The 26,158-nt window shown below is 34.7% G+C and overlaps 5 protein-coding genes across 5 annotated transcripts; 2 read left to right on the top strand and 3 right to left on the bottom strand.

Moving 5' to 3' along the window:
• Positions 1-37: 37 nt before the first annotated feature.
• LOC100789017 (mitochondrial dicarboxylate/tricarboxylate transporter DTC) lies at positions 38-4,979 on the bottom strand. The gene is made up of 6 exons (XM_003524914.5): positions 4,588-4,979; positions 4,343-4,426; positions 3,946-4,007; positions 3,373-3,734; positions 555-769; positions 38-444 (listed from the first exon to the last, which is right to left on the bottom strand). The coding sequence occupies exons 1-6, from the start codon at positions 4,711-4,713 to the stop codon at positions 388-390; spliced, it is 906 nt and encodes a 301-aa protein (XP_003524962.1). The 5' UTR covers positions 4,714-4,979; the 3' UTR covers positions 38-387.
• Positions 4,980-9,725: 4,746 nt separating this feature from the next.
• LOC100805437 (thioredoxin-like fold domain-containing protein MRL7, chloroplastic) lies at positions 9,726-12,750 on the bottom strand. The gene is made up of 5 exons (XM_003524153.5): positions 12,478-12,750; positions 11,411-12,291; positions 10,441-10,525; positions 10,101-10,212; positions 9,726-9,965 (listed from the first exon to the last, which is right to left on the bottom strand). Exons 2-5 carry the CDS (start codon positions 12,229-12,231, stop codon positions 9,862-9,864), a joined length of 1,122 nt encoding a protein of 373 aa, XP_003524201.2. The 5' UTR covers positions 12,232-12,291; positions 12,478-12,750; the 3' UTR covers positions 9,726-9,861.
• Positions 12,751-13,545: 795 nt separating this feature from the next.
• Positions 13,546-21,380, bottom strand: LOC100804895 (probable acyl-activating enzyme 18, peroxisomal). The gene is made up of 15 exons (XM_003524152.5): positions 21,196-21,380; positions 20,702-21,083; positions 20,471-20,600; positions 20,129-20,388; positions 19,627-19,828; positions 18,668-18,708; positions 17,368-17,502; positions 17,101-17,174; positions 16,801-17,021; positions 16,496-16,590; positions 16,207-16,423; positions 15,751-15,876; positions 15,170-15,268; positions 14,167-14,373; positions 13,546-14,032 (listed from the first exon to the last, which is right to left on the bottom strand). Exons 2-15 carry the CDS (start codon positions 20,956-20,958, stop codon positions 13,919-13,921), a joined length of 2,178 nt encoding a protein of 725 aa, XP_003524200.1. The 5' UTR covers positions 20,959-21,083; positions 21,196-21,380; the 3' UTR covers positions 13,546-13,918.
• On the top strand, positions 21,234-23,461 carry LOC100804364 (pentatricopeptide repeat-containing protein At5g44230). The gene has a single exon (XM_003524151.5). It carries the CDS (start codon positions 21,381-21,383, stop codon positions 23,232-23,234), a length of 1,854 nt encoding a protein of 617 aa, XP_003524199.1. The 5' UTR covers positions 21,234-21,380; the 3' UTR covers positions 23,235-23,461.
• Positions 23,462-24,732: 1,271 nt separating this feature from the next.
• On the top strand, positions 24,733-26,130 carry LOC100803832 (ethylene-responsive transcription factor ERN3). The gene has a single exon (XM_003524150.4). It carries the CDS (start codon positions 24,745-24,747, stop codon positions 25,492-25,494), a length of 750 nt encoding a protein of 249 aa, XP_003524198.1. The 5' UTR covers positions 24,733-24,744; the 3' UTR covers positions 25,495-26,130.
• Positions 26,131-26,158: the final 28 nt, after the last annotated feature.

Genomic DNA, 26,158 nt, shown 5'->3' with positions numbered 1-26,158 from the left:
GTGGGGTACGTGTATCACTGCTCAATAAGAAATAATATGGTTGAAAAAAATACTTCCCACATATGGAAAGAAATTACAAAACTTGATGTCGGAATGCTGTCTGAGATAGGATTACTTATTCTAGTTTTGGACATCTCCACAAGTTTCTCAATGACATCCATGCTAAAATGGAATTATACTATTCTGCTCCAGCCGCATCCAATTCTATATTATATCACTAATACAATGTTTGTATGCAAATTCCTGCTTCAGTCGCATGATTAATTAAACTTAAAAATGATCAGCTCCATTGGTGTTTAGCTGCCAAAAAGGGAACTACACCCAACAAATTATTCAATATGCTCAAAGCTTGAATTCAACACAAAATGTTCAAATTACCACGGGGAACTACAACCCGTAGGATTTCTGCAATTTCTGAACCTGGTTGAGGAAAATCCATGTCATCTGCATAAGCAATTAATACAATCATATATCAGAACATAAACTTAATAAACCCCTTGAATGTAACATTAATTCAAAGAAACAAAAGCAAAGGAATCATTATAGAATAATACCATGACATGAGGAGCAATCCTAACACAATAGACAGGGAATCCAGTGTAAAATTTGAACGGTCCACCTGCTTTGAAGGTTTTGACAGCACAATCAACAGAGCCAGTGTATGGATATTTTCCATCAGCATCAGGTTGCATCTTCTGGATCTGGGTCTTCACATAGTCAAATGGCAAACTGCAAGCTGCTGCGAAAAATCCAGAAACGGAACTTGCACCTAAAGAAGAACAAATGTTAGTTGGTAACACTGAGAATAAAATCTTTGGCACTATATTAACCTATGTAGCTTATGGCACAATCCATATGGAATATTAGATTTCCTTTCAAAACTTTAACTCAGACAAGGAATTATGACGTGTAATATTATGCAAGCTTCCATAATTTCCCAAAACAACGAAGAGCAACCAAGTCTCCCAATTTGTACCAAAAAAATAGAAATAGAAAGAAACATATCTGCTTACTGCTTAGACATTGTACAAGAGCCAAATTGCATGAGCACCAAGAGAAATGCAAGCACCAGAGTATGAAGAGGAGACACCAAAAGGATGGAGAAGCATCTAGGAAGGTGAGGCTAATGAGAGAATAAATAGTAGGGGTTGGTTAGTGGGAGAGTCCTGGTGTCTGGGACCCCATTGTTATTGTGTTTCTATTTCAATTTTTACATATTGCATTTCTTGTTTTCTTTCTGTAAATTCAGACTATTATTCTTCACCTTCTTAGGAGCTAGTCTCCAGTATCTGTTACCAGTCCTTAACACAGAATCGGTCAAGAGTTACCACTCCTTTCTTTTTACCAACCACTAGTGCCCTTTTCTTAATATAATAGATAATAAACTGTGCACAATCACACTTACGTTTAAAAATAAGCATTTCCAAGCCAAAAGTCAAAACATTAAGATACTATTTTAACTCGATTTTCTTTCCCCAACTTCTTCAGCGTGATAAAAAAAAATCATATACTTAGAGCCCAACTAGAAGAAACAATCATATACTTTGATAAAGCAACAAAATGGTTAAAACAAGGCCAAGACTAAACTTCCCAACTGTTCTTTGAAGGTTGGCCTATGATCTAATACTCTAATTCAATCATCTAAGGCCACCAAAGCTAACAATGTTACTCCAGCTCCCTTTTGATGCATATGGACAAATCACTAAACTGAAGTTTGACCAAATAAGATAGGCAAATTCAATCCTCTATGGCCACCATCCACCAAATAAGACGGGCTAAATTCAACCATCTATGGCCAATTGGCCACCAAATCCTACAATGTTACTCCAGTTCCCTTTTGAACCAAAATAAGGTAGGGCAGAATAGATAAAAAAACCTCTTCAACATTCATCAAATATCAATAATTTACAGACACACTCCCCAAAGCTTTAAAAAGTAGCAATCACGTGACATGCCTTCCAATCATTTAATTAGTCAAAAGTTCAGTATAAAAGTAATTTGTTAAGGGTAAAAACCAAGATCTTCTTAAAAGGGTAAAAATCCAACTTAAGTTATACTAAAGACTGACTTGGGTATATAATACATTTTCCATAGCCCACATGCAAAATCTTGAGCACATAAATGAAGTTATCATCAAACATCACAGAATCATTAAAAGAGTATCCCACTGGATCTTGGCAACATAAAAACCCATCAATAAGAGACAACATCTCAACAGCTTTAGAATTTGAAACTTCAGCAAGTGAATCCAAAACATACATATCAGTATTTTGAAGAGAGATAATGTTGAAATAATTATAATTGTATCAATAGAAAACGGATTAATGATTATATGTATTATTTTCCCATACAGATATAGCTCTAGGACTAAAACTTAGAATTGTAGGGACATTTTAAATTTTCAATAACACTTATTAAGAATGAGATGCTAAACTTAGACCATTTTCAATACTTGGCTAAATTAGTCATCCACTTGAAGAGTTTGTCCAAATCAACATTGGTGCATTAACCCTAAAATCCTACCATTAACATGGCTAGTTTCAAAAGAGTAAAGTACTCTTCCAATAACATACAGAAATATTGCAATTGTTCTCTCTTATTTTGCCTGAATTGCATAAACTTTTCAAATGCACTGATATTTGTCTTCTACAGCATACTAGAAGTGACTAATTGACAAGAATCAGTTGTAAGAAAAAGGAGACATCAAACAATAAATTCAGTTCCTACATTATAGAAAACAGAACAAGGAAAGACTATGGACCTGTTTGATTCCCTTCTCACAGGTTTGTTTTCAAAACTGTTTTATAAAACAATTCCACACTGAGCAATTAATTTCTCATCTAAAATCTATTAAGTTATGAAAATTGTTTCCCAAACAAGTCTTTGAGAAACTAAAAAGCAGAAACAGCAATGAGATTTTTCTCATTCCCTTCTTTTTTTCTTGAAGGACTCTGTTCAAGTGCTCAGAGGACAAACTTTTAGAAAACAGAAAACAAACAAGGCCAACTATTGTATCTGTTTTTGTAAACAGTAAACAAACAGGGCCAACTATTGTATCTGTTGGCAACTATTGAGCTTTTGGCAAATAAAATAATGGCAGTGGATGTGGAAGACAACCCAACTATTGTAAGGTTTGACTAAATCATTTTGTTTCAGTGTTGTTAAGTCTACAAGTGGGTCAATGGGAGCATAGACTACTGAAACATCAACAGAATATTTTAAATAAGGTACACTAAAAATAATTTGGGTAAAATCTTTAGAAAGGTGTAGTACAGTTGAGCTTACTTGTCTCACACATACCATCACAATGTATAAAGCAAAAGCCAACAAGTTCAAATAAAATAATTTGACAATAGTAAAATGGTTACTTACCTAGAACAGTAGCAGCTTCACCAAGACCAACAGAATCCCTGAAGAACTCAACACTTTGATCATAAGATGCAAGCATGCCCATGTTCAATGCCATGGCTCTAACAACAGTAGGCCCAGCACCTTTCCAAAGCGCCAAAACCCCTTCATCAGCAGTAATTCGATAGAGTGCATGGAAGGCATTAGTGTAATTTCGGCGCTGAGCAGCAGGTAATGTTGCATCAGCCTGCATCCGAATGAGTGCCAAATCTGCTGGACTACCAACAGTTGCTCCGATAGCACCAGCAGTCAGCCCACATAGAGCTTTCTGATACAGTGGCAGGGGCTTCCCATCATTAGCCTCAATAGCTTTGGCCGTCAAGATTCTAAAAAGCATTAAAACCATTAAGTTAGTCACAATCACACAAAACAATTCCTTAGAAACCATGAAAGATGATGTGTCTTCCAGTTAACAAAGCTATCGCTGTATAAACAATGCAAAACAGCAAAGGAATAACATAAAGCCTTAGAAATGAAGACCACAAAATTTCTACTTTTGATTAATTAAGAGTGATGAACATAGACGTAACAACTCACTTAAATGACCCAAGACGGGCAGTGGTGTATGTAGCCTGCCTGAGTAATCCAGCAGATAGACCCTACAAGAAGTGATACATTTTAGACACCATTAGATAATAAAACGCATGTCCAAAACTCAAACTGGAATAAAACAGTCACTCATCAATAAGAAACCCCTTCATAACAAATAATCCAAAGCAACAACGTATACAAAAATACACTTCCACTTGCAGATCTATAGCCAGGTAATTAAAACAAGTGAAACAAACACGACACACAATATCTGGTCATACCAAAAACCAATAACACAACAAGCATCTCACATTCTCACATTGGAATCATCAATACGCCAAAAATCATCCCATCAATAAAGCAAGGATCCATAATAAAAGAGCATGGGAAGAGATGTGAAAACCTTATAGAAGGCAGCAAAACCCTCATTCTTAAGCATGGTGGAAGTGACCTGCGCAGCTGATCCTTGCCCAAGTTGAATCCTCACCTACACCACCAAAACCATCAAACCCCACAACACACAAAAACAGAAATCGTACACAAAAACCCACAGATCTGAATCCAGCAACAAAAATCGAACAGACCCAGAAGTCCATTTGGAGGAAAAGATACAAAAAAAAGGACGGAAAGGTGAAAACTTGACGTCACCTTGATCATATCGATGGGTTGAATGACGCAGGTGGCGAGCATGCCGGAGGCTCCACCATTGACGAAAGGCTTGATGGTGGACCACACGCCGGAAGCAGCAGGCTTGCCCTTCTTCTCGTCTCCCATTGTTGTGTTAGTGAGATAGAAAAAAGGGTTTAGCGAAGAAGAAGAAAAAGAGGGAGAACGAGGAAGAAGTGCAATAGTGGTGGTGCGTGCTCTTGGGAGCGGAGAGTAGGTATTGGGCGAGACCTATAGTATAGAGAGAGACCACACACACTATTTAGAAGTTAGAAGCGCATTTATATATTGTAAAGCTCGCATATGTTGTTGTTGTTGTTGTTATTCGTAGGCTCTCTCCCTCCCACAACAAAATGAGAGAACAACATTTTGATAAAATTAATGTGGCATTTCTTTTTTTGTTATTAACCTTGGCTTGGCATTCCTGTAATTTACGAAACCCAATGAGATCCATGTTCGTCATTTACTCTTTTCAAATTTAAAGTATACCTGGTTGCTTATTGGAGATAATCGTGATCCTTGCCACATTATAAGTCACTGCTTATTTTCTAGCAGGATGCAATTATTTTAAGGTAATATTGGGTATAAGAAGTATTTTTGTACGTTATCAGTGTACAAAATTTTATATTCTCAATTAATTAGAAATTATTATTCTTACGACGGTCAATAAATTTATCATATAGTAATTTGTAAATTGATAAAAATATAAAAAGATAAATTACACTAACAATGTATAAACGATTTACTTCACATCTAAAAAGCGTTTAGTACAAAATAAATTTTTGGTTTTTTTAATTTTTTTTAAATAATATTTTTATGAGAAATTATTTGACTACATTTTCCATAAAAATATTTCAATCTAATTTTTCTAAGTTAAAAAGATAAGTTTTATCACAATAAAAATATCATGTTACTCTTGTAAAATAACTTAATATTGTAAAAAATTAAAGTTTGTGATAAAAATAATGTTGCTCTTTTTATTTTCTGACAACATTTATGACTAACTAAATAAATTTAGTCGTTCTTAGGAATTATAATTCTCAAGAATGATGATTTTTGGATATGAATTTTTTTGTTGTTGTACCAAATGCTTTCTTACATAAAAATAATATGAGAATAAATTTTGAGTTTAATAGATAAATATTATCAAAGAAAAAAATCTTAAATTGTAAACTAATTAAAATAATTAATATGATTTTTAAAATAATTATTATTAGAATCAATAAAGTTAACATATATGATAATTTATAATTGGATGAAAATGCATGTACTATTTTTCATGTTTTATAAAGAAAATAAAAATACCTTTCAGGCATAAAATGTTTTTGAGAATATTAATTTGGGAATAAATGAGAATAACAAATTGTTATTTTTATAGGTGATAATAATTTTTGTGATATTTTGATTGTCAAAATACTAAATTTTCTCATGATAATTAATCATAAAACTATTATTCATATGAAAGACAAGTAATAATTAGATTTAATTCCTGTAAATAAAAATAGACATATTTAATAATTTAAATATATATATATATATATATATATATATATATTGATAATGCTATACCTAATTGAAACAAGTAGAAGTTAAAAAATATGGAATGCATTTTAGTTTTTAGTTGTTGCCAATAGCCTTTTGTGATATATTTATATACTTAATTATATAAGCAAGTTTAAGTTATTTTTAAATATAATTGTTTATATTTGACATTTTCAGTGATCTTGATTTATAAAATTTGATAATTTTTTGAATCACTATGTCATATTGGTGTAAATTACTGCACCAATCCATTTGATAATTCTTTACTACGTTATATATTAACAAGATATAAATATGACATTTATTCGTTAACACTATGCTTGTAATATATTTTAGTTAGATTTCAAATATCTTCCAAAGCCACTGAAAATTATATGTAGTATTAGTTATCACATCCTTCTTTTTTTGGCTGAAGATCATCAGTTATCATATCCTTAGGTATGGAAACGAAATTTAGGTGCGACGGGTCTAATAAGTCTAATTGTCGATAGCTTCTTAATAACCTAGCTATATTTAAACATTTTAAGGCAGTAGAATATTCAATATTGAAGGCCTGTCTGATAGGATGCTACATATATTTTATATTTTAAAATTGTTATGTATAGTAAAGGTTATTAACTTTTATAATATTATCTTAATAGTCATACCGTAGATTATATTTTATTAATTCACAATATAAAAATTTTCATACTAATAATATATGAAATATGATTTCTCATGGTGGCTCATACCGCAGTTTTGGTTACGTAATATGAAAATTACAATTGTAAACAAGTTGGTGCATATGATGTGTGGTTCTTTCTGTATTATATATTGTAATAAAAAGGAAAAGGAAGAATCAAGTGCCAAGTGGGGTTGGTTGCTTTGGGATCTTGCAACGAATGAGCTTTACGTAGGTTTAGTAAAAACTATTAAGTAAGCAAGGACATGGGAATGTGAATTCCTTATCTTTTGCTCTGCTAGCTGCGATAAAACGGGAGATACCCTCCTTGCCTTTGTTTTCAGTATGTCAAAATTTGAAAATCCATTTTGATGATGATCAAATTAATTGCAAATGAATACTGGTAATGCATATACAGGATGAGTATCCAAGAAAGCTTATGGTCGATGTTATAGCAAAACAACTATAATACTCTACCCATCGATCATATTCATTATATCAAAAAAGTTTAGCTCATGTATTAAACAAAATATATTGATTTATTGTGAATTTTTTAATTCCTATGGATAAAAAAATCTTATCCATTATAGTAGTATGTTATTAGCAATTACCGATTAAATATTGGCAAGGGAGCTTTACAAATTTGCATTTGCTATGCATGATAATCATGTGAACGACAATAGGATACGGATTATAAGTAGAGACCGACCCAGGTTTAAGCCAATGGGGCAATTGCCCCCCTAAAATAATATGTTTTCTTGATATGTTGAACCAGAAAATCAAATTCACCCCCCTAATGTCAACCTGTAAGCCTCTAATATGCATAAATTGTTGATTTTTGTCTGCTGTGGAACAATACATTATGTTTATGTTTATGTTTATCTTTTTTTTATATAAGAAACCAACATCTAACATGTACCTTTTGGACTACCCCAATCCACATGCAGTGCACTGCTTACTCACTTAGATAGTTGATTTCTCATTATATTCTAAATTTTGCAATTGCCATTTTTTACGTTCATCAAGATCCCATATTTTACCATAAAGCAATTTCCATGATTTAGTATTCATACACACGTACTTTATGTTTTAATAATAATCTTTTGTTATAAATTTTGGTATTTTCAAATTTAAAATAACTTATGATTAAAATATTTTATTTTGATAAAATTAAAGTAAAGAATATACATATATATATATATATATATTTATATATTTATATATATTATAAATAATCTATTTGTGACGGTGAATATTTTTCATTATCTTTTATAATATTTCTCTTATTTATATTTATCTATTTTAACTTTTCTAATTATCTTTTATATCTAAAAATAAGTTATTCATATTGAAAAGAATATATATAATTTGCATTCTCGCTAAACTCCGGTATTCTTTTTTTTTTTTACTTTTCTCTCTATTTTCTGCTTGCAGTTATATTCTATTTAATATATATAGTGGAATTTTAAAAACTTACCATTCATCCTTAATTTTATAAAATAAATAAAATTGATAATGTAATTTTTTTCCCTCCTATCATTTTTTTCTGGTTTAGTTCCTGATTACAAGAGTAAAATAGGGAATGCACGAAGGACATTTTAGAGAATTGACACTTGAGATTTGCTGTATCTGTTATCTTGCGTTGGTGCTCCACACGAGGACATGTGATTCCATGAGAGGTGCCAACTTGTGGAATTGGTTGGTTGCTGCTGTGGATATAAAACTCGTGGAAGCTCAAAAATACCAAACTCTCCCTTAGGATTTGTCGTTGAATGGCGATCATCACATCAAACTTTTGTCCCCTTCCCACGTTTTTGCACTCCTTTGTGTTTCAATGTGAAAAGCTTGGTTTCGTTCGGTCTTTAATTAAGGACAAAAAATAAATAAACATGTTACAAATTTTAATTATATACAAGGTTTTAAAGAGAATGAAATGTATCTTATTCTAAAGCCATATGAGTCTCGAGGTAAAACATTTTAGATTCAATCTTCGCGATAAACGTAACACCAAATTTGGATATAGACGGGTATTGCAACTTGTAAACCACGCCCATCACTCTGTTGGCGAAGGTGGCAGCATAACAACAATTTTTTATGTTTGAATTTATGTTTTTTTGATGAAGACGTTGTATATTTTTAATAATTTGTTATGCATGATTAAGAAGATGTAAGAAAAAGTATTAAAAAAAGATCACATTGTTTTCCAATGTTTTAAATTTATTTGTTGAAGATTCTTTTTGAACGAAAATTGGCCCAAAAGAAAGAGAATAAATTGTATGTTTCCTTTAAAGCCTGCTTAGAATAGAATCCAAAACAAATAAGCCACTCCTTGTTTGTTTTTATTAATATTATTTTTTAGTTCGATAGACATCACCATATTCAGTTGCATCGCTTGAAAGCCAAGACGACCACCCCAGCAAGGAATACGAATGATTATGATTTATGACCAATGAGCGGAGCTAGAGTCGAACATTTCTTGTGAATGGCTTGCTATTCACAAAATACACTTCTACAATTTTAAAAAACCAAAAATTCTTTGAGTTTAATTTCCATACTTGTGCAGAAACTTCTACATTATTAATCAATAAAAAAAATGCTATATGTGACGTTTAAAACAATTATTGTAAAAATACTAAATTTATCATATGACATCTTTTGTTATTGGACGATAATATAATTTTATATTATCAACGCATAGACCATTTACTCAAATTATTTTCTTAAAAATTATTCATATATAATTTGCATATTTAATATGCTTCCAATTCGTATGTATAGCACGAGATGAAAGGCACTATAATTGTTTGGATTAACTTTTAATTAATCCAAGGGACTTCGAACTCCATAGCTCATGCGTAGAGAAGATAAAACAATGAATATGTATGCTCACTGTTTCACTTAAGATTTCTAAATTTGGTAGTGCCTGATTGTTTTAACTCTTATACAGTACTTTATATTCTTTATACATAAAACAATTGCTGCCAATTTTGTTTGTTTCATTACAAAGACACGCAATCTTCAGGTTGTCAAGGGCTATATGACATTCTTGAAGATTAATAACGAGTATACAAGGCCTTATCATCTATCCACGCAGGCTTCTTTGCATTGTAATAGAAAAATGCAATCATCTGAACCAGCTCATCCGCAGTTCGGAGTTCTGCAAAGGTACAAAGTAACAGTGCATCATTATAAAAGAAGAGCCTAGACAAAGAGAATGTGCATTTCTTTGTACCAACCAAACAAAAACTCTGGTATACATAAAAAAAGTGAAGAGAAAGATCAATGATCTCACCTTTCTCCCTGTACACGACCCTGTGACCCCTTAAAAATAAAATTTGAGGACATTCTCTAACTTTCAGGGCATAAGCCAAATCTCTCTCAATATTGATATCTATCTTAACCGCCTATAAATAGGAAATTCAATATGTTACACGGTATTCTAAAATAGTATCACTTGTAACATTTGTATAGTGATAATTAAATAACAGAAAATATAATTCTATAAATCTAACAAGTGGTTAATCAGAAGGAAGATTTGCATTGATGGAAAGCAACATCATTCTTTTCAGTTTAGGCATGTTTAAATAGATGAAAGTGCAGTTTTATCACATGAAATAGAAAAATGATCATACCCGGGGAGGCAACCGATCTTTAGCTCTCCAATATACCTTTATTGCTTTCTCTAGCTCTTTCAAAATTTTCCAGTTATCAGATGCCCTGTGGAATAACAAAATCAAACACCAAACTAAAGGCTAAAATTAGCTATAAATAACTAACATTATTTGAAATCGCTACCAACGTATCATTCATTATATATGGGGATGTGGCATTTTCATATATTCAATTTTTACAAACAAAAAGAAACATTTAATTAAAATTGTTACAGAATTTCTTTTCTAAATACTATTTTTTTTATGCACTTCCACACTCATGTGCATTATCACGTGCCTCTGAATAAACAACAATTATTTTCTGTGAAGAAATGACAGCTTAAAAGAAGTAGGTATAGCAAACCATTGCCAGCAGAAAGCCTTTCAAAAAATTGAATTTTGTGTATAGAAGAAGAAACTTCATTAGAGACGAGAATCAAAATTATAAACTAAAAATGGATACATCCAATTTCTCACTTCTGAAAGAAAGTTCAGTTTTACTTCCATAATTTCAATCGAGGAAAAAGAAAATCAAATCACATGTGAAAACTGTTTTCTTGGGCCCCAATTCAAATGCATGTGGAGAAAAAGTATCCAAAGTTAACCAACAAGCAAGTTGTCCCACCCCATGTTTCCAAATGCTGTCTTTGATAAGGGAAGTATAGGTGCTGAGCTTTATTAGGTTTATCAGTACTCATAAAGAAGTTAAAAAAGGAAGCTTCTAAAAAGGATGAAGAACATAACTTAAGAAGTTTGATTCATTTCTCCCATGTCCATTTTATTTTCTTCTCTTAAGAGTGCTTGTAGAGAAGTTTTTACCATCTCATTCAGTTTTACCATTTGTTCCATCCCACTCTTGCCTTAAGTATTACCAACAATTCTAGTCTCTTTAGCTCCAGCAAATCCATGCCCAAAAATCATTTCAAGTAAAACCCAAAACAGTATAAATTACCTGTTATAGCGTTCAAAGACAAGGACAATTAAAGGGCTGGGATGGAAAGCAAAACTCTCCCACTCCAAACAGTTGATCTCTTGCACCCAGTTGTCATCAATCTCCCCTTCCCAGTCAATTTCATACCCATCTTCTCCCACCACATTCTTGATTGGATGCTGCTCAAAATACTCGGAAGCTCTTATCCCCCACCCAACATCTGCATCCAAAGGCCAGCTTTTACTCTCTTCCTCAATCACCATCTTATTTCTTATGCCTTCACCACCATCTTCCTCTTCATCATCATTGTCATCGTCCTTATCACCACTTTCAGATTTAGAACTGTCATCATCCCTCTCCTTCATTATGTTCTCATGATTCTCCAAAGCATCCTTGTTTTGTTCCCGAATTGCAGCAAACGTGCGCTCGAGCGAACCGCGTACAAAATCTTCCACTGCCACGGCTTCACTTCTGCGACCACGCCTCGGCTTCCTGGGAATCGTAGTGGGGAATGTCTCTGCTGAACTTTTATCACCATTGCTGGATACCACATCTTTAGATTGGCCACTTCTGCTTCTTGCCTTAGGCCTTGCTCTTTGGTTCGAACTAGCTTCAGGTTCCGGAGGTTCAGGATCGGGTTTTGAATGAGACTTACTAGAAACAGAGCATGATATGGACTTTACAATGCGGTGGCTAGATACAGGGGAATAATGAGAAAAGCTGTGAGCACATTCCAACATAGGATTTTGAATGTTAAGTGATGACAATGGATGCAAACTAGCATCACAAAAAGGTGAGAAGGGTCTAGGTAAGAAAGTGGTTTGGAGAAACAACATTTTCATAACTTCACAACGTTGTCAACGGAAATTCATCTATTTATCTTGAATGAGGAGTCTCTCTCTCTGTTCAGCAGTGTCACACAGGAGAAGAGTGTCAGAATCATTATCGAGAAAAGAAACAGAAAAGTCAGGAAAAGATTTTAAGTTAAAAGAAATGGAAACTAATGGTTGGATTATTTTATCAAACAGCTGGTGCTCAAGAGTCAAAACACACGGGATAACCAAAAGTTTAACAAAATGAACCCTTACTTTCTTAGTTTTGGGGTTCCGAGCGTGAAAATGATTCAACTGAAGTTCCGAAATAGTGAGCGCTATCCTCTGAAACGAATTAAGTAGGTGTGTGTATGTGTGTAGTTGCCTTTCTTCTCCTCGTCACTCTGTCACAGTGTCACTTCTGGTAACTACGCTACTCAGCTTCGTCTATTACGAGTCGCCACTTCATGTTGGCTGATGCTAGGTGAAAAGACTGAAATATTCCTGATCCGTAAATTTTTTAAGTTGATTCATAAAAGGTTTACGGATCAACTTGATCCGTATGTTTAATATCAACATACGAATCAATTTGATTTGTATCAACCGTACGGATCAACTTTTCATACGACTTACGAATCATCCACACTCAGTACAAATACGAAGAAAGCGCAGTTGTGATATTTTTTAAAAATACTGGGTGTACCTAGCAGTTTTTTTTGTCATGGGCTGCCAAGTGGACTGTACTATTCGCAGCTCTCATTGCTTTTTAAACCCCCAATAGTTTGTATCTCTCTTATTGTGTAGTTGAGTGTCCATATACAACCAAAACAAATTTCTGTTGTGTAATACTTTTTTTGCACCCTCTACTACACTATAATAGTACACTAAAACTTCATCTTTAACTTGGTAGATATTTTTTAGTCACGAATAACCTCTGATGTCTTTTTCTATTTTAATTACCTAGTTTGTCTTTAGTACGGCGTCATTAATTTTTGCGTAATTTTGTAATATTGATTTGAGATTACTTAAATTAGAAACATGTGATATGACATCTCAAATTTTTACTTCTGAATCTCTTTCCTCTGTTTCTTGCTAAAAAGTTGATGCACATAATCTTTTTACTTTAAGTCAAGGGAAAAACTTTTGCTTCCAATGTCCATCTTTGGAGCTCAAGTTTAGAGTTAACCTCTTTCTTCAATTCCTCAATCAAAAATATATCATCTTTTTAAAAGCATGCATTAAAAAAATGCATTTTAAAAAATGTTTAAGCAATTAATAATTTAACCTAACTAAAAATATTGAATAATGATAAAATCATGTATCTATGAAAAAAAAATGTCTTCATTTTAAAAAAAAGACTTTATTTTATTATATAAAGGTGAATTGCGTATAGAGCATTGAATGATTGTAATTCTACAACCAGATATACTTATTTTTTGCTACATGTACTTAAAAATATTTATATTATTACATCTCTTATATTTTCACCCACCACAGGTAGCACTTCTTTTCTTAGCTTTTGCCTTTGATTACACACCAAGGACTTCAACTAATAAATAGTCTATGCTATATTACAGTGAAAATCTGCATACCAATTCCAAGGACTATCTATCATGTTCATCCCTCAAACCAAATAATCCTTCACTTATTTTTCCACATGAAGATGCTGAATGTTGGTGTCTGCTATGCGCTGGTCTTTTGAGAATTAATGGTGTCACTAAAGTCTGCTCTGAACTGATAGCTGGAGCTTCATTTGATCCCTCATTACTCTCCTCAGTATTTTGTTGGAAGATGTTCGAGGAAAGTCTGGCACAATTTTAACAAGGCTTACCTGTTATGTAATGAAAAGAGTTTGTGAATGCTAAATCAGTGAACTGTATTGTATCATCCCAAGTCATGTCAGTTTTCACAAATTAATAAACCACAATCAATTCAATATTGTTTAAAACCAACTAAGAGTCAGACCTTAAACAAAGGGTTAAGGTTGCTTTGAATAGCTTTAGTGAATTTCATCTTTAGAGTTTCTGCACTTGAATTGTATCCTTCCTTTAAAACTACAAATATAACCAGTTGTTCTGGGCCTCTATTTGCAATTGCAACACCAACTGCAGCTGTCTCCAGAATGCATTCATCCGCTCCATCACAGACACGCTCAATTTCTACTGAACTTGTCTGCATATCAGAATCAGAAATTTCGAAGTTAAAAGTTAAAACAACAGCGAGTCCAGGAATGGCAAAATAAGAGCAACAATCATGTAAGTTTTAGAATTTCTGATATATCTATGATCAGTTAGAGTATTACTTACTAAGTTGTACTTGTAGATCATGGACATGAAAGCTATGATAGAATTCTTACACCATATGTGTAAGAATGGACATGATTTTAAGAATTTCTGAAGAATCCATTATCAGTTAGAGTATCTTCCATTCTTACCAAGTTTATGCAGACCATGGACATGAAAGACATAGTATTCTCACACTATTAAGTCTAACAAACAGACCTATCCTTCAAAAGCTTCATCCCCCATCCTGGGCCCATCATTTCACATTACTTCGCCCATAGTAATTCCCCCTTCTAGTTCTACACTGACTGGGGTGATTAGTTAAATTTTCTTTTCTTAACAGAAAGTTATTACAGTTGTTTTCAGTGTTTCTAATTGTTGCCAAGCTGGAATGGATTGTATCACATAGTCAAGTGTGGCAGAGTTGGTTATGGTTTATCTTTTTATGTTTCTTTTTTTCTTGTAATTTCTGTTGCATCCTTTACTAATGGAAAGTTGATCAGATATTGTGAATCAAGGAATGAAAAATTCTCTTTTTTATTTTTTTCTACACTCTTCCATTTTTTCTTTGGTCATCAGAACTATATTCTTCTACTGCTTCCCTCGTTGATAGCTTTGATTACTATCAGAATCTTTGAAATTCCTGATTAGCTTCTAATTCAGTTGTTTCCATGTAATAATGATACCTTTATTCCACCAAGATTCATGGTGTCATCAGCCCTCCCTTGCACAACAATATATCCATCAACTGTTCTTTTTATTATATCTCCGTGCCTCCTAAGAATCTGTTAATAAATTTACAATGATAGACAATTAGACATGACAAATTATAACCATAATAATAGAATGAGTAGTTAAAATTACAAATTTAGTTTATTCTATTATTATGTAGTTCACAAAGAAGGGATTATTTAAAAAATTTTAATGGAGGTCATATGGATTTACAGTATTTTGGACATCAAAAGCTTGCATGCGTATTGGCGGCATTTGATAACCAACTATAAAACAGCCAAAGTTCAGAATGAAAGATGTTTCTATATTTTCACCCTAATTAGTTTTAATTTTCAGTGTGTAATTTGTTAATTGTGCGTGAAGACAAGTGCTTATGAAACAGGGCCATCAAAAAAAACCTCTAGCATATAAGTAATCACAACATACTTCCAGATCAGAGGAGAAATGGTATCCTTCACACATAAAATAATTAATATTTGAAGATATTTGTATCTAAGTGTGAAAATCATTCTAAGCGTATTAATTGAAGTTCTACCTTCTCCTTATAAATGGGCATTCCCTTAAAGTAAACCTTCTCATGATCAGCATTAAGCAATCTGTCAGATGCTCCCAGAGAGAGAGGAAATAAGCCCACTTCCCCAACACAAGCAACATCATCTGGCTGTCATATTAGTCAAAGAGATCAAATAAATTAGAAAACCTAAATTATAATTTATCTTAGCCCGTAGATAGATTTGCAATCATGAAGATAAGATGGTGAAATTTATTGGATAGTTATTAGTTTGGACGTCTGCTAGTGAAACTGCAAACAACTCTATTGGGAAGAGTATGAAATTTGAAAAGAATTGAAGAGAGAAGAATAGACAGATCCACACTGCAAACAACGAAATTGCACCCAGATCTGGGTATGATGTAATGTTGTCACAAGTGGCAGCATAAGTAAATAAAAATTATGACCAAAGAACTCAAACTATCCAGAAAATTTTCTTACATAAGGAACTCCATTTTCGTCTAAAATGACAAAACCAGTTGTCATTGATGCTGTGCTAAATGCTCCAAAAGCTTGAGGCTGCAAGGGACTTCCTGCAATGTAGCTAGATGCAAGCTCAGTGCCTCCACACAATTCAACAATTGGACTGTAATAAGCTTTTGAAGAAAGCCATAGATCATCATCAACATTTGATGTTTCTCCAGAGGAACAAAATGTTCTGCATATAACCATAGTTCAGTTCATTTTTCTTAGTAGCAACTTGATTATTTACACTACTGAGAGATATTACTTTATCTTTGTCCAATCCAAGCCCTCCATGCATTGTGTACTCTTCCAAGCTTTTACTAAGCTTGGAACTGTTCCCAAAATGGTGACACCTGCATCCTGAACAATTGTAGTTCAATAAGGTTGCGCTTTGGTGCAAAGTATCATACTCTTGATGCAGAATACAATACAACATCAACCATTGCAATTATGATGTCACTAATTACTAATCAGCATTTACATTAAGGCGTGTGGTCCCAACTTTTTAGGTGATTAAAATACAGAAAAGATGTAAAAAAAAAACATTATATAAGATTTTGGGGAATTTACCTGAACAAATTTTCCAAAATCACGACCTTGAGGAGACCCATGGTACAAAGCCAGAGTTGCACCAGTTAGAAAGCAATGATACAATACTGTTGGTCCAATCACCCATCCTAAATTTGTAGGCCAGCAATACACATCTCCAGGTTTAATATCAATGGCAGCCCATCCATCAGCAGCACTTCGTATTGGTGCAAGTTGAGTCCAAGGAATAGCTTTTGGATCCCCTGATGAAAGTCAAAATATAACCAGAAAATCAGTACAATGGTAGTTTCTATCTGATACATTCTAAGGGAGGACCTTTACCTGTGGTTCCAGAAGAGAATAGTATATTAGTGACAGAATCAACTGATTGATAGCTTGGAGAGTAATGATCAGACCTGCCAAGAGTTAAACGTTAAGATGAGAGAAAGCACTAGAAAAAAATGCAATTTCTCTTTCTCTTTCTTTTTCTGTCTCCTTTTTTCTCTCTTCCATTTCTGGGATCTTTAGAAGTGATTATTTTAGTCACCAAAAATGACCATTTGTTTATATTATGATATTGTTTAATGATTACATTGCAGTATGAATTACCTGGGATTCTGAGTCTGATTGGCAGAAGAGAGAAAACCTTTCCATGATAAGTCTTGTTCTCGTAATTGTACTCCTACATCTTCACCCATCACAGGGAGCACAATAACTTTACATGTAGCCGCCTCAATGACTCGACTGCAAGGAGAAACATGGTCTATGTGCTTAAAGAACAGCCATAAATCTATTTAACAAACATACAAACATGAGCAATACCAAGGTTGACACATTTCATCTTTACGAGGCTTGAACAGGAAAGCAATCTGAGAGGGGCATTTAAGTAGTATAAGTTGGGGAATCAGTATATATTAAAGTGAACTAAGTAAAGGGAGAGCTGGCTTCTACCTTTGGTGCATCTCGCTCCACAGTAAATTAATTTTGTTTCCATTAAAGAGGTCTGTTTAGGTATAATTTAGAGATTATAACTAGCACCAGGAACAATAATCAACATATCAGAAAGCATGTATGTAAGATATTGAACTAATTCATGTTTATTATTACAAGTACTCATACAAGAAATGAGACATTGCAAGTAGAATAATTAAATTCAAGCAGGATTTGGGAGATGTGATAGGAAGGGGTTAGATGGAATACTACAAACATCAGCATGAAGAAGAGTAAAGTATTTATGAGATAGAATTTTGAGTTAGCATCTGAATAGTTAATGTGCAAAAGACTTATTATTATTATGATTGGGAATTTGGATTTAACATGATTTTTCTATGTATAACAGAAAAATAAATTCATTGATGAAACCAGTCATTTGTGACACTACTTTTCTCACGTACACAAAAAAATAAGTGAAGCAAAATTGAGAAAAAGGAAACAGGGTTCCAGAAAAACATGTCCTGAAATACAACATAGCTTTGATGATTTAACATCATTTACTTTCAGATTAACTCTTATATTCTAACACCAAGATATTTCTGATACAAAATAAATAGAATCTCAGTAGTCCCAAGACTTCATTTTTCCATCATTTGGACCATGGCATTGAATTTGAAATCAGAAACATTACGTAAAAACATAGTATTGAAACATTAATCAAAGGATGCATCAACAGATGAATATGAAATAACCTAACTACAATGAAGGTTAAGTTTCCAATTGTTTCAAAAGTTAAGCATAACAGGAAATAAGCTTGATGTGTGCATTACACTTAGCATTCCAACCATAATCTGAACAGATAAATTAGACACAGGCAGCAGAACAGTACCCTTGGCTAATTTAAAATACAATCTTAATATTTAGAAGTTAAACTGCTGAAAATGTAGCTATGGGTGTAATGATAACAATTGTTTACCTGTACAAAGGGAATTTCCTGCCACCTCTTGCTATGAAATCCTGAAAACAAAATAAAGTTGAGTAAAATACAACATTCTTAATTTGTTACTAAAATAATTGGAGATTCATAGAAATTAAGTCTAATAATGCACAAAACCGGGAATTAAACCAGAGATTACAGAAACGGAACATTACAATAACTAGGCTAGCACTTCAAGGGACTAGCCTCCTCCCAAGTCCCACTCTTCCCTGCTTTTAACAGATTTCACATATTCCTCAATGCTCACTATTCCTCTCCCCTCTGCCAGTTGTCTAGCAGTTACAACTTACAAAAAATTCCCCTATGCATATTCTGTTTTCCCTCACTTCACTTGCTCATGTGATCATTAATCCACTAAGGCCCTACCCGTCCCTTTATATTTCTCCTCATTCGCATAGGCTGTAGTAATAGGTATTTATCAGAAATTGATTGTATAAATGCTTGTATCTAATCTAATGCTATAAATTTGAAGCTTCTAACATATGCAATTTGTAAACCATTAATCAGTTTGGTGTACGAATTCATAGGGAACTTCGGCAATTTATTTTCCAAGAACAGCTTTTTCTGTCTGTCTCTTTTTTTAAATAAAAAAGTATATGTAATACTTGCCAAATATCAGTAACACAATGAAAATTTCAAAAGGAGTTTTTAACAACACAAGATGCATGCTTCTAAAGATAATATTTGTGTTCAGTTCCAGGCATTTAAATTTGAAACCTTCAAGAAATGCCTAATATATAAGCATAAGCTTCCAAGGGAACTCAAAAGGACAGTATTTATTCTCCAACATATAAAGATTTAGTAGCGTTAGCATTGCTTCAAGCATACTAAATAGTATTATTTGCACAAATTGATAAGTAAGAAAGAACAGAGACATTCCAAATATTGAATGGTTCCATTTCAATCAATGGTAGCTTGCTTTTCAACTGAAACATCACCTGTGTGAAAATACCCTTTGCTTTGGAAACACGGAGGCGAGTTGCAATTTCTTTTGGTGCAAAGCTATCCGCTATTGAGACCACAGCACATCCTGCTAGGACAATGGCTAAATAGATTATTACGGCATTGGCTGTCATTTGCATGTCAATTGCAATTGCATCTCCCCTTGAGAATGTGGCATCTATTGCTTTGGCTACCAACCTGGAAATAATATGGCAACAACAGGAAGAAAAGAAAAAAAAAATCATCATATAAAGTAAGACACAAGTAGGAAAAGGGCCGAAACAAAGAATATCAAAATGATATACATTAACACAAATTGTCCTGATCAACAGTACAAAACTCAATGCAATGATGCAATTGAAAAATAGCTCTTCAAAAGATTTAAATAACCGGCTTAGCACAAGTTACAATTTAAAGAAAAAATCAAGAGATCAGACTACCAATAATTAAGTAGCATAACTTTGGTCGAAAAGGAAGAGAGTGAATTGAAAAGCTTACATCACTTGGTGGCGGAGTTGTTTGAGCGTGATATGATTAACCTCGGAATCATCGAAACCTTCATCTCTCCAAACGATGGCTAAAGTGTCATCTGTTTTGTGGGGGTGTGAACTGGGTTGCAAACAGCAATCAGCAATGTTGAGGACAGAACCGGGGAGCCAAGTCCCTCCATGTTTAGAAGGGTCAGAAGTATCTAAAATGCACTTGGGAGGTTCAACAAAGGAAACTGAAAGTTCCTTGAGAACAAGGGACCAGTAAAGCTGCACAAACAAATGACACATGCTGAAAACACAAGAATAGAATGAAAGAAGGGAATTAGAGGTGGGAGGGTAGTTGGCTTACCTGAGGGTGTTGAACAGAAAACTTGTGAAATAGAGGATAACTAGTAATAGGGTCTTTGTAGGAAGGTCCTAAAAGCTCAGGTCCATGTTTTTCCATGAGACGGCCTAGGTTGGAGCGTTTGGATTGATCTCTGAAACATGAATGAGTGCACATGACATCATATATATGATATGGTAGAAAGAAAGGAAAAAGAAGAACAGAGGTGATAAGCAGAGTAGGAGAGAGACATACAGAGAAGGGAAGCAATAGAGTGGGAGGGAAGAATGTTGAGAGTGATAAACAGAGTAGTAGAGAAGCTGATGCAAGGAGTGTGGATAGGATGGTTTGAGCAGTCTCCGAGTCACAATTTGGCGCCATATGTGTGAAGGAGACTGAAACTCAGAAAGGATATCCCTCAAAGCATGGTACAATTCATTGCCTTCTTCCACTCTTAGGCCTCCTGCATTCACCAACTCCTCCACTCCCAACTCCCCCACGCTCTTTCCCATCTCTCGATCTCTGATCTTTCCAACTTGCAGAAGGGTTGTTGAGTACTTGAGTTTGAGGTCACCCAAGTTGAAAATGCAGTGCCTTTACATCACCTAACACTTCCAGGTAGGTAGGTGACAATGTGCTGCCAACCAAAGAAGGAGAAATTATTACTATATATGATTTAGATTTTAGATATGTTCTTTAGTGGTACTAATATTAAAAAAAAAAAAAATGGGGTGGTCCACAGTCCGCACTATCTATAACAATTTCCAAGCTTCGATGTGATGTGCCTGAGTTGAAAATTGAAATTGAGCACCTGGTCCTTTTATTACACCTACCACAATTCTTACTTCTGGATATAGTTATGTTAGGCATAAAACATTTAATATATTTGTTTTGATCAGTCTAAGAAGAAGAAAAAGAAGAAGAAGATTGAGGCATGGTTGTGCGAAGGGTTTTGGAGTGGGAAGTGGTGAGAATCCTGGAGAGATGCAGCAGCCTGAATCAGGCGAAAGAAGTCCACGCCCAAATCTACATAAAGAACCTCCAGCAATCTTCCTACGTACTCACCAAGCTCCTCCGCCTCGTCACCGCCCTCCCCCACGTCCCCCTCCACTCCTACCCTCGCCTTCTCTTCTCACAGCTCCACACCCCAAACCCCTTCGCCTGGACCGCTCTCATTCGCGCCTACGCTCTCCGAGGACCCCTCTCCCAAGCCCTGAGCTTCTACTCCTCCATGCGGAAACGACGCGTCAGTCCCATCTCGTTTACCTTCTCCGCTCTCTTTTCCGCTTGCGCCGCCGTTCGCCACTCCGCTTTGGGGGCGCAGCTTCACGCTCAGACACTCTTGCTTGGTGGCTTCTCCTCTGATTTGTACGTCAACAATGCCGTTATCGACATGTACGTCAAATGCGGGTCTTTGCGTTGTGCGCGCATGGTGTTCGATGAAATGCCTGAACGGGATGTCATTTCTTGGACCGGGCTGATTGTTGCTTACACGAGGATCGGTGATATGAGGGCCGCACGGGACTTATTTGACGGGTTGCCGGTTAAGGATATGGTGACTTGGACTGCCATGGTTACCGGTTATGCGCAGAACGCCATGCCGATGGATGCATTGGAGGTTTTCCGGCGGTTGCGAGATGAGGGTGTGGAGATTGATGAGGTTACCTTGGTTGGTGTCATATCTGCTTGTGCTCAATTGGGTGCGTCTAAGTATGCTAACTGGATAAGGGACATTGCTGAGAGTTCTGGATTTGGGGTAGGAGATAATGTCCTTGTGGGGTCGGCTTTGATAGACATGTACTCAAAATGTGGTAATGTGGAGGAGGCATATGATGTCTTTAAAGGAATGAGGGAAAGAAATGTGTTTTCTTACAGTTCCATGATTGTGGGGTTTGCTATACATGGCCGAGCTCGTGCGGCTATTAAGTTGTTTTATGACATGTTGGAGACCGGGGTAAAACCAAACCATGTTACTTTTGTAGGGGTGCTTACGGCATGTAGTCATGCAGGCTTGGTAGACCAAGGGCAGCAGCTCTTTGCCTCCATGGAAAAGTGTTATGGTGTTGCTCCAACTGCAGAGCTTTATGCTTGCATGACGGATCTTCTTAGCCGCGCTGGATACTTGGAAAAGGCACTTCAGCTTGTTGAGACAATGCCTATGGAGTCCGATGGAGCTGTGTGGGGAGCACTTCTTGGAGCATCACACGTCCATGGGAACCCTGACGTTGCTGAAATTGCTTCTAAGCGTTTATTTGAGCTTGAACCTGATAACATAGGGAATTATTTGTTGCTTTCTAACACTTATGCATCAGCTGGAAGATGGGATGATGTGTCTAAGGTCAGGAAATTGCTGAGAGAGAAAAATTTGAAAAAAAATCCAGGGTGGAGCTGGGTTGAAGCAAAAAATGGTATGATTCACAAGTTCGTTGCTGGTGATGTGAGTCATCCAAAAATTAATGAGATAAAGAAGGAGTTAAATGATCTTTTAGAACGGCTGAAAGGTATTGGATACCAGCCAAACCTAAGTTCGCTGCCATACGGTATTAATGATAGAGAGAAGAGGCTTTTACTAATGGCTCATAGTGAAAAACTAGCTTTGGCATTTGGATTGCTGAGTACTGATGTTGGTTCCACTATAAAGATTATGAAGAACCTTAGGATATGTGAGGATTGTCATATTGTAATGTGTGGAGCGTCAAAAGTTACAGGAAGAAAAATTGTTGTGAGGGATAACACGAGATTCCACCACTTTCTTAATGGTGCTTGTTCTTGCAGTAATTTTTGGTGACTGAGGCTATATAGCCATATGCGGGTGAAAAGTTGACATATTGATGTTGGAAGAAAAAATTTGAAGTGAGAGGGCCCTTTTCCATTTCTGATAAATTAGAGGCTTGTAAAGAACTTTTTTGTTGAAATTTTAGATCAACTGCATACTTGTTCATCTTACAGGGTTGTTCAATTTATTATTGAAGAGTGTTAAAAATGGATAGGGAAGACAAGTGATGCCAGCTACCAGACTAATTTGTGCCCTCGGCAAAGCAAATGTTTGTATAGATACATGATCAATGTATCTATACAAGTTTATATTGGGGAATGAGAGAAACCGTACTGCATTGATTATGGACCTTTATTGTGCCATCCTGAAACTTTATACTCATAATGACAAATAAAGCAATGCTTAGTAATAGAAAGCAAGGAGTAAAGAGATACTGAAGAAACAAGCTAAAATAAGTTAAATTTCATCTTCTTATTATTAAAAAGATTCAATTGAATTTTCTAATTTTTAAAAGTATTCAATTATGTCGTTTTATTTTTAAAAGTTCTAATTAGGTTTTATTTAAAATTAAATTTGATCTTGTTTCTAATTTTTTTAAGTAGATGAAAAAAAAGGAACCAAATTAAATTTATTTTAAAAAATAAAAGACATAAATGAAACTTTTAAAAATAAAAAAAGCTAATTGAATTGTTTTTAAAAATTAGAGGCCAATTGAATTTTTAAAAAAACAAATAAAGGAGAATGTTCCAACCCACAGATAAGTCAACCACCAGTAATGAGACAACTAATATATGTCATATTTATGTGATGACCAATTATTGTTCAAGACCGAAACATGGCTTCATGGAGGTTCCACTTCAAATGCACGTTACAGTTCTTAGTGATTCGGATTTTATCACGAAATATATTGTGCTTGAAGAAAACACATAATTAAGGATAATGCTTTTTTAGAATTGTAAACACGAATGCAGACTTTGAGACAAAACAAAATTTAAAACCTCGTGGCAGGCTCTGAGATAGAGTGTCATATGTCACATTCTACGACTATGAGATATAAGTGGTGTGATTTCAAGGTGGAAAAAACGTACATTTATCTTCTTTTTACTTTTCTATAAAATAAGCCCACATGCACCGCGCGGGTGCCTTGTACAAAAATCTATAGGATTAAGTGATCAACTGCAAGAGCACATTAAAATTTATATGCCTGAAAACAACATTTTATGTAAGTGGTCATCACGAATTAAACTTTGTTTCAATTTGGTTGACCAATCCAAAGAACTAAGGCATGAGGTGAGGACAACCACTACAGCTACAAGCCAAATACGAACCCCACATTAGTTTAGGCATTAGCTAAGACTTCTAAGATTTTAGATAAAAAGGATACAAGAAACAAAATACGAGCTCTCCACTACTCTAAGCCAACTAAATTAAATTTAACCTATGATATTTTCCTAAGCCTCTCACATGTACCTATATATATGTTTATGTTATCTCTAACTTGATTGCCCTCATATTAATAAGTATGGAGTATCAAAACCAAAGGGCCAAGGAGGGTAGATTCTGTGAGAAACTCAAGATCAAGAATAGGCCAAAGTTTGTAGGAGTGAGACAAAGGGCTTCAGGGAAATGGGCAGCAGAGATCAAAGACACATCAAAGAAGATTAGGCTTTGGCTTGGAACTTATCAAACTGCTGAGGAAGCTGCTCGAGCTTATGATGAAGCTGCATGCCTCCTTCGAGGTTCAAACACTCGCACCAATTTTTCTACTCAAGGGTGTGGCGTTGCTACAAATTCTCCTATATCTCTCAAACTCAGAAACCTCCTTGATCGTAAAGCCATGTCAAATCAAAGTCAAAGTCAAATTCAAAGGCAATCCTCTATGATAAGTTCCACTTTCCAAGGTGCTGATACTTCAGCTAGTCCAAATGTTAGTGCCATCAATAAGATCATGGTTATGGAAAACTACTCTGCTTGTAGTAGTGAAGGTAAGTCTTTGTTTTTGGTTCAGAACCACCAAGTCTGTGATAACCCGTATGGACTAGATATGAATATGATCAACTGTTCAACGGGTATCACACCAAATACATCGCAGTTTGATTATTCTTGGCCATTAGCCCAACAAAGGATTAACGAATTGCCAATATCAAAAGATGATTTTGGTTTGAATGCAGAAAGGCAATTGTCAGGATATGCCACCAATGAGTGCCATGAGGAGGATACGTATGCATATGATGTCAATTATCCTCTCTCCCACTTTTTCTGCTTCACTTGATATCTATCTTAATCTTCCTATCTCTTCTTAAAACATAGTTTGTATAATATTACCTTGTTTCCGTGTCATTTTCCCTGAGAGGATAAACCAAGAGTCAAGACCATTGAATTTCTAAACTCACTCTGCTTTACCAAGTGCTTATAGGAATCAGTAACAAGATTTTCGGTACAATGGTACTTTGCCCAGAGTGTAACAATTCTTTTCAACTCCTCAAAGTTAACCCATTGGATATTTTGCAAGCTCGTGATCACTTACAGTCACACCCCATCTCAGTATAATAAGGAAGACTAATGTGTGAAGTCAAATGTGTACGCACTATATATCAGTCTTCATTCTTCTACAAATGTACTTAGTGCTTACGATATATTCAATCCCACTCCTTATGGTTGGATAATTAGATGAAAACGGATATTAAGATGTATTTTACTTTTTTGTGTTATATATCACCTTTAAAATAATTTCTGCACACACATATAAGTGCATCTCCTAGCTAGGTTCACTTGGGGGTCCATATTATTTTGTGATCAAGTCATGTATAATACAAGTATTTTTGTTTAAGACTTTTGTACAAGCTACCTCAACCCTGTCCTATAATATTAGACTGGTCCTAGTGGGTTATGTATAATAAAAGTATTAAAATACTGTAAAAGAAAATAATGTTTAA

This window comes from Glycine max, chromosome 5 (assembly GCF_000004515.6).
Source record: "Glycine max cultivar Williams 82 chromosome 5, Glycine_max_v4.0, whole genome shotgun sequence".
Lineage (NCBI taxonomy): Eukaryota > Viridiplantae > Streptophyta > Magnoliopsida > Fabales > Fabaceae > Glycine > Glycine max.
The sequence above is the reverse complement of the archived record's forward strand: the minus strand, read 5'-3'. Positions and strand labels throughout refer to the sequence as shown.

Bases quoted from the DNA above. Each gene is read 5' to 3' on its own strand.
- LOC100805437 (XM_003524153.5), bottom strand. From the start codon at position 12,231: ATGAAAATGTTGTTTCTCCAAACCACTTTCTTACCTAGACCCTTCTCA. The intron at 10,526-11,410 runs GTAATTTATACT...GTTATTCCACAG, and splicing joins GTCTTTGAACGCTATAACAG to GGCATCTGATAACTGGAAAA. The intron at 10,213-10,440 runs GTATGATCATTT...TCCTATTTATAG, and splicing joins AAGATCGGTTGCCTCCCCGG to GCGGTTAAGATAGATATCAA.
- LOC100789017 (XM_003524914.5), bottom strand. From the start codon at position 4,713: ATGGGAGACGAGAAGAAGGGCAAGCCTGCTGCTTCCGGCGTGTGGTCC. The intron at 4,427-4,587 runs GTGACGTCAAGT...TTGGTGGTGTAG, and splicing joins AACCCATCGATATGATCAAG to GTGAGGATTCAACTTGGGCA. The intron at 3,735-3,945 runs GTGAGTTGTTAC...AATGCTTTTTAG, and splicing joins GCCCGTCTTGGGTCATTTAA to AATCTTGACGGCCAAAGCTA.
- LOC100804895 (XM_003524152.5), bottom strand. From the start codon at position 20,958: ATGGGAAAGAGCGTGGGGGAGTTGGGAGTGGAGGAGTTGGTGAATGCA. The intron at 19,829-20,128 runs GTAAGCTTTTCA...TATTATTTCCAG, and splicing joins CAACTCCGCCACCAAGTGAT to GTTGGTAGCCAAAGCAATAG. The intron at 17,022-17,100 runs GTAAAGGTCCTC...GACTTTCATCAG, and splicing joins ATTCTCTTCTGGAACCACAG to GGGATCCAAAAGCTATTCCT.
- LOC100803832 (XM_003524150.4), top strand. From the start codon at position 24,745: ATGGAGTATCAAAACCAAAGGGCCAAGGAGGGTAGATTCTGTGAGAAA.
- LOC100804364 (XM_003524151.5), top strand. From the start codon at position 21,381: ATGGTTGTGCGAAGGGTTTTGGAGTGGGAAGTGGTGAGAATCCTGGAG.